Source organism: Malaclemys terrapin, chromosome 1 (genome assembly GCF_027887155.1).
Source record: "Malaclemys terrapin pileata isolate rMalTer1 chromosome 1, rMalTer1.hap1, whole genome shotgun sequence".
NCBI lineage: Eukaryota > Metazoa > Chordata > Testudines > Emydidae > Malaclemys > Malaclemys terrapin.
In genome coordinates this window covers 86555610-86567233 of record NC_071505.1, presented here as the reverse complement: position 1 = coordinate 86567233, position 11624 = coordinate 86555610, and the positions used below count along the sequence as shown (strand labels likewise).

Below are 11624 nucleotides of genomic sequence, written 5' to 3'. Positions count from 1 at the left end.
TTAACCAAAAAGAAGAACAGGAGTACTTGTGGCACCTTAGAGACTAACAAATTTATTAGAGCATAAGCTTTCGTGGACTACAGCCCACTTCAGCTGTTACTCTGAAACTTCTACTTAACCAGGCCCTCCCCTGAGGCCTAATTGGTTAATCAGGGACCAGAGCATGGGATCAGCTGCTGATTCCCAGCTCTCTGTCTCACAAGATGGTTGGGAAATTTCCAAGGCAATGGGGTTTCTTTTACCATTAGAAAATGCCGGTTCATTGAAATCAAAACTTTTAGCAGTAATATAACAGTTTTGACAAAACTTTCATCAGAAAACTTTCCCAGGTCCGGATTTCAAAGAGAGAGAGAGAGAGAGAGAGAGAGAGACACCCCAGCATAGCCTGTAGTCCGGAGGGCTAGGGGCTATAGAGCCAGTCAGTCTCTTGCTCACCCCCCCTCCCCCGCCTCACTTGGAGCTGTTCACACTTTGTATAAATAATGAAATATTCATTGACTCCAGAGAGAGAGAGACTGACTCCTGACTCCTTACCCTGGTGTTTAGGACTTCCAGCGGGGATGTAAGAGACCCAGATTCAAGTCCCTGCTCTAAATTAGGTAGAACAGGGACTTGTAAATAGGGTTCCCACACCACGGCTAAGTGCCTATATGTGCTTTAATCCTCAGACTATTGGCTATTTGGAGGTGGGGCTGCTCTCATGTGCTCTTGCGTTTTTTCACCAAGAAAATTCAAAAGGTCTGGTTTTCTTCAATGCAAAATGAAAACAATTTTCAAAACCTCACGATGTTTTGCAAAGTGGAATCGTCGTCTTTCAGCCAGCCCTAATCCTGAGTTTAGCTGACATAACTCCATGCACAGTGGAGCCTTGCAACCCAACTCCAACTGCAACCTAACTGGACCTGACTAAAAATGTTGGGTTTGGGTTGGGCCAGGTCTGAAAACAACCCAACCCCCTTGGTTTGGGTTGTCTCTGATCACCTCCTTCTGTCCATGGAGTTGGCATGGCGGTGACTGCATGCCCTACTTCTGCCAGCTGCTGCCACCTTGCTGTACTCAGTGTGCTGAGGCCCAGGCATGCCAATGAGTTGCAGCGCCTCCCACTTCCCAGCACACGCCATGCAATCAGGCGGTGGTGACTGGCAGGAGTGGGGCATGCTGCATGCAGCTACTGCTGCATCAGCCACGTGGGGAGGAGGCAGCCGGGGACAGTTCGCAGGCCCAGGGTGTGGGGAGTGGGAAGACCCCTTCAGGCTGAACCCCAAGAATAGTTCAGCAGCACTGACACAGTTTTGGGGGGAAGTGTTGGGTTTGGGTCAGGTCAGTTCTGAAGACAGCTCAACATGCTTGGGCTGGCTTCAGGGCTGCTGTGCTCAGCTTGGGTTCAGGTCCAGGTCATGCCTTAAAATTAGGCCCAAGCAGACCTATAATGCATGCTCTCTGATAGCACTTTGCATACTCTATTCCCATTTAAAAATAAATTTCTGTGAAATAAGTGTTTGTTTTGAAAGGTTTTCATCATAATTGAGTTTTTTAAAAAAATATAAATACTATTTTTATGGATGGACATTGACATCCTTACACACATGCTCTGAGAGCACTTTCAAAATATAACCAACACTCAGCAGCCACTGAAAGCTTGGTTGGATTAAAAAATTATTGTAGAAATGCAGTATTATGTATTCAGTATTTTATTTTGTAGTAAACAGAGAGCGGGTGAAGAGTCTGTAACATGATATTGTGCTAGATGTTTGAACAGAGTCATGCTGAGCTAGTAATTAGATATGGGGAAATAGTGTAGGGAATTGTAGACAAACAGCCATTTCAGTGTCCTGCAAAAGACAATTGGGACCAGAAATGTCAGTTCAAGTTTTGAACAGTACCTAACTGACTAAGAGGCCTTGTGTAAGTGCCAAAGTTTGTCTCTTTCACCATCAGAAGTTGTTCCTGTAAAAGATATTACCTCACCCACCTTGTCTCTTTAGAATTCTACAGTCTAATTGAAAGTCAAACTCTAGGCTCCTAAGTCACATAGGTATTGTTGAAAATGTTACCTGTTAATAATATCTTCTAGGAGTGAAGTAGAAAGCTCCATCTATTGCTAGTGAATCCATTCCATGGTGAGACACTCATTATTTGAAGCCTGCATGTGCAAACACTTCAAAGGGAAGTCCCACGGGCTAACACAATTTTGAATAGTTCAAAGAGGCCCTACTGTGCCAAATCTAAGGAAATCCATTCTGGTGCCATGTTAACCATTAGAACACTCAACCAACCACTTTGGGGCTTCATAGAGCTAGAAAGTAAGATCCTCATATAACCTGATCATATTAAAGATTTAATTTGCAGGGTTGCAGTTATTAAATATGTTTCTGTCTTTTCTTTTCTTTTGGGAAATGCGATACCAATATCTTTATCTGAATATGGAATGCTAGAAAACATCCTGGGAATGGAAAGGGCACTATTTATTTCTCCTGGTGACCAAATGCTGTTGATGAAGGTGCATGGTGGTGAGCAGTCTCATTCTAAGGAGATATCTTGACTAGTGGTACTGTTGATCCTGAGGTTACCTGAGTATGGGAGAAAGGGAAGATCTTTTACAGAGAAGATGTCTTAAATGGGTTTCTGACTACGAAGAGGTTTGCTACTTGCCTTGCTGTAGGGAGACAACACCTATGCAGTAGTATTGAAAATTACAGGATTGTAGATAATGGCTACATATTAGATCAGTGGTTTTCAACGTTTTTTTTTTCTTTTTTTAGGACTTCTAAAAAAACTTGGAATGAAGGTACAAACCCCTTTGGAAATCTTAAACATAGTTCGTGGACCTCCAGGGGTCCAGGGACCACGGGTTGAAAACCACTGATCTCTGTAACAGCCTACCATACAAGCAGCCATACAGAACTCCTCCAGGCCTTTTGGGGGCTGTGGGGCATATAATGGCATGAAATCCCGGTAAGTGTTGGGAAGAAGCAGTTGAGTGTTTTGAGGGCGGGCTGATTTCCTCCCACCCGCAAACCTCTTAATCATAGGGATGAGAGGGACAAGTATGTTGAAACGAATGACACTGTGCCGTCAGCGAGATAGGGCTGAGGTCATATTAGCACCTTCTAACAGCCCCCTCCCTCTTGATAAAAGCCAGACGCAATATTCTTCGCGCAAGAGCTGAGAGAGACATTTAACAGCTAATCTTCCTCCGGGGTTACTCTCCCATAGTGTGCCCACGCGATACCGCGCTGGGAGGAGGCGAAGGGTAGGTGGATCTTGAGCATGCACCTCCTGCTCCTCTGCTGAGCTGGTTTGTCAACCACTCACCTGGGACTTTTATTTGGTCACTGCTCTTGGTGTGCCCAGGTCTGCGGCCGCGCAGCTGAGCCCACGTGCGCCGAGGGACCAGCACCTGTAAGGGGAGCAGAGGCACCTCAGCGGGTCCAGGGCACTCAAAAGCGCACGGAAGCGCAGAGAACAGAGCTCGCGGAGCCGGGCACAAGGCGCGCTGAGAGCAGGGCGCGCGGAGCCGGGCACAGGGCTCACAGAGATCAGGGGCGCAAAGCCGAGAGCAGGGAGTGGGGCGCGCAGAGCCGGGCACAGGGCGCACTGAGTGCTGGGCGCGCAGAGCCGGGCACGGGGCGCTCAGGGAGCGGGGCGCGCAGATCGAGAATCGCTGGTTGCCGGCCATAGCCCAGAGTAGCAACCCCCGGAGCGGGCCCCCCCTCCAGAGTTAAACACAACCCCTCCGCTGCGAGCGCCCGTGCGGCTCGGGCGATGAGCATCGGGCACTTCACCGTGTGGGACTATGTGGTATTCGGGGCCATGCTGCTGGTCTCCGCGGTCATCGGCGTGTACTACGCCTTCGCGGGCGGCGGCCAGCAGACCTCCAAAGACTTTCTGATGGGCGGCCGCAGCATGAGCGCCTTGCCCGTGGCGCTGTCCCTCACCGCCAGCTTCATGTCGGCGGTCACCGTGCTGGGCACCCCGGCGGAGATCTACCGCTACGGGGCCATATTCTGCATCTTCGCCATCACCTACTTCCTGGTGGTGGTCATCAGCGCCGAGGTCTTCCTGCCCGTCTTCTACAGGCTGGGGATCACCAGCACCTACGAGGTAAGCGGGGCTGCCGCCTTCTCCCCCTTCGGGAGCACTAGCCCCATTCAGCATCTTCTCTGTGTCCTCCATACCGATCCCCTATGCCTCTGTGTCTCTCAGGAGCGTCCCCTACGTGGCCTTGCCTCTCTACTAGCCTGCCCCTTCCAATTGATATTTCCCCCTTGCAGAGGCCATGGCAGGTCTCTCCACCACCCCTAAGATCTCCTGTCTCAATAGACTCATTCCATGTGGGTTTGCTCCTGGAGATTGTTAGCCCTCCAGATTTTCAATCCAAACTGTGGATTTATTTTTGCACAGATTGGTTGGTGACTTGGAATAAACAATAAAACACAAAGAAAAGCCCTCTAAAATAGAAGCTGAAACTCCCTATCCTGGGTGCCTGCCTCAACTTAAGTTCCTAAATCCACCTTGAGGCACAAAGGCCCAATCCAGCAGAGCATCTGGACACCCATATGAATAGTCAAGCATATGAACAGTCTTACTGATTTCATTGGGACTTCCTCTTGCATTTACAGATAAATAGGTCTCTGGATCAGGGCCCTAAATAGCAGTGACTGGATTTTCCATAGTACTTATACAATGAGATCTGCAAGTGCTCAGCATATGTGAAAGTCAGGCCACTTCTTTACCTAGGTGCCAAAATATGGCTTTAGAAAATTAGGCCTTGATTTTCCACTGCACCCCAGCCCAGTGAGGTAAAGCTTCATGGGGGCAATTTTACCTTAGGCCTCTGGCATAAAGTCCCTGAGGGATCTAGCATCCATGGGGAACTGGGAGTCTTGTTGACATCACCCCTTCACTCTTCCTGCGTCTTGCCTATTCTTACACCAAGCAGTGAAGTTTCTGCATAGGAGGCGGAAGAACAGCCTCTATTAGATTCTCCCCAACATAGGGGGAGTTCTCCAGTACAAATCTCTAGCTGCCTCAGGTTGACTTTGCACCACATACGTTTTGAGCCCTTACTTCTGCCTAGACACTAACTCCTGAAAAAGACCAGTAAAAAATGCAGTATTATTATATTATTAGCTAAATTTAACACCATTAATCTGGGCTTGAATAGGGACTGGGAGTGGCTGGCTCACTACAGAAGCAGCTTTTCCTCTCCTGGAATTGACACCTCCTCATCTATTATTGGGAGTGGACTACATCCACCCTGATTGAATTGGCCCTGTCAACACTGGTTCTCCACTTGTGAAGTAACTCCCTGCTCTCCATGTGTCAGTATATAATGCCTGCATCTGTAACTTTCACTCTATGCATCCGAAGAAGTGAGGTTTTTACTCATGAAAGCTTATGCCCAAATAAATCTGTTAGTCTTTAAGGTGCCACCAGACTCCTTGTTGTTTCAGTATTATTATAGTGCAGCCATTAAGTTCATTCCCCGCACTGATAGTACGAGCAGACTACCATAGTGCAAACACTTCTTTTTGTTCACTGAAGAGTTAAACTCTGCCTCTCTGTATGCATCCATTCAAAATTCAAGTGATGTTTAAACAATTGCAAAGACTCAAAGGTGAATGCCAGCTCTTTGAAATAATGAGATATTTGTATCTGCATTGATTGATCAGATTGGCAGGTAAAAGGAGATCTCCTTTTCCCAACTGTACATGGATGTTTCTGGTAAGACAAGGGAATGAAATTTCAGGGTAAAAAGTCAAATGAAGCCAAGATTGACTGTTAGTTGAGGATCTTGAGTCTTAGCCGACACTGGAGGCAGAAGGTTGTGGTTCATGCTTAGGGCCCTACTGTCGTCAGATGTCACCGGTGTGGTGCTCTGCTGTGCAAAATGTTGATAACAGTGGCTGTGTGCATGTGTTCCCTCTGTGTGCTGCCCCGGCTCTGTGCAGATAGCTGACACAACAAACCCCGACAGAACCCCCAATGACCAGAGTCCGATAAGGTACGAAGGCACCCAGCCAGGTTTATTGCCAAATGAAACACAGTAATAGTTTCCCGCAGCCTCTACAGGACATACTACGAATATGTGTCCCCTGACAATGGACCGTCTCAGTCAGTGGCGGGACTCTCCACTGCCCCTTAGGCTTGACCAAGACAACTCCTCAGGGGTGAATTCTTATACACAGGTACAGACAAGTTACACATCACTCCTGATGTATTGAGGTACAACCCCTCTACATAATAAGGTGCCGCCTATCACCCTGTACATGTTGGTTCGAACAAAACAACTCTATTAATCATGTTATCCTTTAGGACCATGTCTTCCTTGTTATCTGTGTGGAATGTGCTAGTCCTGGACTGTTCTGGTACCATCCTGGCACATGTTTATATTACTAGGGCTTAGTGCTCAGGTATGTGTATAATTGCAGCATCAGCCTGCTTCTTGCCAGCTTCTGTGAGCATGACCTGCCTGTGGCTCACAGCTTAACTTTGCTTTATGTCAGCAAAGTCTTGACCATTACTTTAGCTCAGGCCTTAGGTCTCATACTGAGCCTCTGATACAAGGGTTTATGTTTCAGGGCCTCACCTTACCACACCTACCAAATTCACAGCCATCAAAAACGCAACATGGAACATGAAATCTGGTCTCTCCCCATTAAATCTGGTCTTTTGTGTGCTTTTACCCTATACTATACCAATTTCATGGGGGAGACCAGAATTTCTCAAATTGGGGGTCCTGACTCAAAAGGGAGTTGCAGAGGGGTCACAAGGTTATTTTAGGGGGGATCGTGGTATTGCCACCCTTACTTCTGTGCTGCCTTCAGAGTTGGGTGGCCAGAGACCAGCGGCTGTTGGCCAGGCACCCAGCTCTGAAGGCAGCACCCCACCAGCATCTGGCAAAAGTAAAGGTGGCAATGCCATACCATGCCACCTTACTTCTGCACTGCTGCCTTCAGAGCTGAGTGGCCTGAGAATGGCGGCTGCTGCCTGAGGGCCCAGCTCTGCAGGGAGCAGCGCAGAAGTAAGGGTGGCAATACCATACCATGCTCCTGGCCAACAGCCGCTGCTCTCTGGCCACCACATTCTGAAGGTAGCACCACTGCCAACAGCAGCACAGAAGTAAGGGTGGCAGTACCACAACCCCCCCTACAATAACCTTGCGACCCCACCACCACTCCTTTTTGGGGTAGGACCCCTACAATTACATCACCGTGAAATTTCAGATTTAAATAGCTGAAATCATGAAATTTACTATTTTTAAAATCCTGTGACCATGAAATTGACCAAAATGGACTATGAATTTGGTAGGGCCCTATTCATGCTGTATAAGATCTGGGTATTATTATTATTATTAATTTATTATTATACACCATCCCAGATTGGGTTTATGTATAATGCTAGCAGACAGTGAATGCCTCAGACAAGTGCTGTTGGTGGTTTTACAGTAGCAGGAGATCCAGATTTAGATGACCCAATTAAACTGAAAGCCTTCTGCCCCTCTCAAGCAGCTGTTCCGGTGCAAATAAAAATCTTGGCAGTCTTCAAAGAGGGTAGAGATAACTCTTTCTTCCTCCTCACAATAAAAAAGTTATATTCACTCACAACTAGTTAGCTAAAGGCATAACAACTGCTGGATTTTGTCCAGTCACAATGTACAACTATCATCTGTAAAGTGCTTTAAGACACCTGTGCTACAAAGCGCTACATATGTATGTATATATGACCAAACTCTTCTATGTACTCCATCTTGGACTGACTAGGTAAATATTTAGCTTCGCTCAGGTTTAACTAAATGATAGTGATGTCTGCAGAAAACAAGATCAGGTTGACCATGACAGCTGACAATCATTCATGTGAATATAAAAACTGTTACTTCTGCTGAACAGTAGTATCTTTTCTTACAGGAGATTTCTTAATACCATTTCTATAAATGTATATTTTTGACATTAAAGTTGTTTATTCACCTCTTTTGCAGTATTTGGAGCTTCGATTTAATAAATATCTGCGTCTTTGTGGGACAATCCTCTTCATTATACAAACGGCAAGTAAACCTCAAACAGGTTCTTTGATCTTTAATAGCCTTTAGCATTACTTTAGTGTGATGTAACTGGTAGTCACGTGAAAGTGGTTGCTAAGTTTATTGTGAAATGTCAGAAATTGACATGAAAGAAAGAGACAAGGAAGTTCTTCATACTACCTAGTAATATGTGCATATAATCAGAGATTCTTAGGGTTAGAAGGGACCTCAGGAGGTCATCTAGTCCAACCCCCTCCTCAAAGCAGGACCAATCCCCAACTAAATCCCCAAATGGTTCCCTCAAATATTGAACTCAGAACCCTGGGTTTAGCAGGCCAATGCTCAAACCACTGAGCTATAGTAATGAAGAGCATACGCTGTCCAGCACTGCTCTTTGTTCCCTGCCCAGAGAATCCTGGAGTAACTTGAGCCCCTAGGGAATGTTGAACTAAACACACATTGCAATGCTAGCTGGCTGCTTGCTACTTGGCACTGGTACTTGTCCCTCCCTGTAAAGCAATACAAACCCCTCAGAGATATAGAAAGCACTAGGAGAATAGTGGAACACCAATATATTTCAATACTGATGTCATCTCACCCTAAAATAATATTCACTAAGAAACTGAATGCTAAAAGTGGGACAAGCTATTCATAAACCACAGAGAAAAATAATTCAATACATATTAGAAATATGTTCAAGAAAATATGTATTTCTCTGTGCTAAAGCTTATATCTGAAACTGTCTGGATCATTAACAGGAAGATTTTTAAAAAATAGTATTTTACCGTTTTGCTGGTATAATTTTATTGGTCCTATAGCCATCGGTGTGTCATTTTTTCTTAATACAGGAACACAACCTAAATAAAATGAAGAAGTTGAAAGATTAGATCTTGATTCTTCTTTTAATTTAAACAAAATCTGATAATGATTGTGGCAAGAACACATTTTGTCTGGGATGCCAGAAAGCAGATGGGCAAACATTCACTGCATATTAGAAAGCTATTTTTCTATGCTGACACACTCAAAAAGTTTGCTGTACCATGCCAAGCTGACAGTCGGCCAGGTACTCTATAATTTGTGAATGTTACAAGTTAGGTGTAGCTTGGTCAGAAAACAGGTGTAAGTGACAAAACAGTGTAGCTTGCACTGAGAGAGCATTCTCTGTGGAGCTAGATCCTGAGCTGTGGTGGGGGATATACTCAGCACACCTCAGGAAGAGCATGGAGGGGAAAGGTGGCTTTAAGCCACCTTTGCGTTTCCCCAATCTGGGAGTGAGTCTGGCCCTTAACATAATTTACAGCAGCCTATATGTTAAACCTGGATGCCCACAGTTTCAAGGGGCCATTCTGGCACCTGAAGATTGCCGGAATGTAGGGATGCCCTGACCAGGCCCCCTTTCACCAGGGGAAGGGGGCATTGGTGGAGGTGACAGTGGAAAGGGGATGGCATAGGAGTTGCTATGGCAGCCCTATGGTCACCAGAGGATTCTCCAACATAGGGGGAATCCTCTGCAGCCCTGTCTTAGCTGAGTTTATGACTTCTTTGTGCTACAGGAACAGTGTGAAGCAGCCTTATCTGGGCCAAAAATCTGGCCCAAAGTACGCAAAACAGTTGTAAATGGTACCAGTTTGGAATTCTGTGGGGAAAGAGCAAATTCAGCTGATGGTTTAACAAGGTGCTGTCCCCACCAAGGTCAATAGGAATATTATCGGTGTAACCCATTGGAGGCTGGATATATGATGGTACAAGTTAAAGGAGCCGGGGAGTAGCTTTATTTTCCTCTTTGTTAGTTGCTTGTTGTGTTACAGGCCAAGAGGACTGTAGGAGGGAGTGTATGTTATATGTGTAAGTTTGCACATTTGCTGAATTCCAAGTAACTGCAGGTTATGATACTTTACCACTTACACATGAGTCAGAGTCTGATCTCACACCAATATAAATCAGGAGGAACTCAGCTGAAGTCAGTAGATTTAAATCCCATAAAATAGGTGTAAATGAATGGAGAATCAACTCCTCAATGTGTAACTTACCCCACTGCTGATGTTGTTGTTGAATTTGGTCCAGAGACTTCCATGGAAGTTGCACCTGTTTATTCCAAGCTACATCTCTGTGTTTGGCCTTGTGGAGTTACACCAAGCTGACAGCTGGAGGGTTGTGTTTTGTTTTTTTTTAAATCTCCTTCCTCTGAAGCAGCAGGGGTGACTATGGCTGCAGATGAGACATTGGATGGGGATGGCTAGGGCTCTGAGGTGGCACCAACTGTTTTCCCTCGCAGGTGATCGGCTGGCTGGTTCTTGCTCACATGCTCAGGGTATAATTGATTGCCATATGTGGGGTTGAGAAGGGATTTTTCCCCAGGTCAGATGGGCAGTGACCTTTTGTTTTTGTTTTTGTTTTGTTTTCTGTCTTCCTCTGCAGCGTATGGGTACAGGTCACTTGCCTGGATTATCTGGGTAGATCTCACTTAATAATTTCTCTGCAATTATGGGGGCCTCAGACACTGGTGCACCTGGGTCCCTCCTATTCTCTGCTTGTGGCACATCACAGTCTAGTCTCTTGTGGGCTGTAATACCTTGGTCTAATCTCAGTGGTTGGGTTTAGTGTGCAGGTTCTGAGTGCTGTTGGTGGCCTGTGATATACAGGAGGTCAGACTAGGTGATCTAGTGGTCCTTGTGGTCTTAAACTCCGTGACTCTAAGACCAAGGCTGAATTTGACCCAACAGTTAAAAGGCAAACAGGATTTAAAAAGAAATAAATCAAACTACTATAGGTGGTATCAGTACTGAGTGTCCCATTATGATAATAATCATAAGGGAAAAGCTTTATTTGTCTATATCTCTTTCCAGTGAGGGATGCAAAATCAGACCCGCTCACAACCCTGTATGTGCATGTCACCCTCCAATATCAGCAGCCTACAGTGGCTATAAACCCTAATTACTACACCAGAATGACTAATGGCATAGCTCTAGTCCTGGTTAATCTGAGTTATATTTGCATATTGAGTGCAATTAACATTGCAAGAGATTTCTCGGCAAAGTACTTGCCTGCCTCAGCATTTTTTCCTCTTTCCGCAGGTTTCTGCAGTATGGCATTTGTATGTGATTACTGCATTTTTTAAACAATATGATACTTTGTAGAAAAGCCAGGAAAAGTTGAAGAGGGCCTGGGTATCTAAGAGCCATTGTACAGTAGTGTTCATTTTAGGAACAGTGTACCGTGAAGAATGCAATACTAGGTAGCCTCTGACTTTTTTCCTTACGAATGATAGGAATTATTACTTAATACTGCACAGTACTGGTGATATAGACTCTATGTATACCTATAGATACATTTCCCTATGTGTACTATAAGTGAATTAGTTTAAGTAGGTATAGAACAAGTTACTTTTCATTTGATTTAGTATTCTTTTATCCTCCTTAGATTTTATACACTGGAATTGTTATTTATGCTCCAGCTCTGGCACTGAATCAAGGTAAAAGGAAAATATGCTAATTATTTTACATTTTACAAGGTAGTTTGTTTTATTTTATTATTTTTTTTCAATACATAAAACGGTTAGGTTTTTAAGACAGACATCAACATAAGTAACTATGGGCCCAGT

General features: G+C 45.1%; 1 protein-coding gene across 1 annotated transcript in view; it reads left to right on the top strand.

Moving 5' to 3' along the window:
- Positions 1–3203: 3203 nt before the first annotated feature.
- Positions 3204–11624, top strand: part of SLC5A8 (solute carrier family 5 member 8) — a 31536-nt gene continuing 23115 nt past the window's right edge. Inside the window, exons 1-3 of the mRNA XM_054028978.1 lie at positions 3204–4104; positions 7982–8047; positions 11444–11495. Of these exons, the coding sequence (XP_053884953.1) occupies positions 3766–4104; positions 7982–8047; positions 11444–11495 (457 nt within the window). The 5' untranslated portion in view covers positions 3204–3765. The remainder of the gene's footprint in view (positions 4105–7981; positions 8048–11443; positions 11496–11624) is intronic.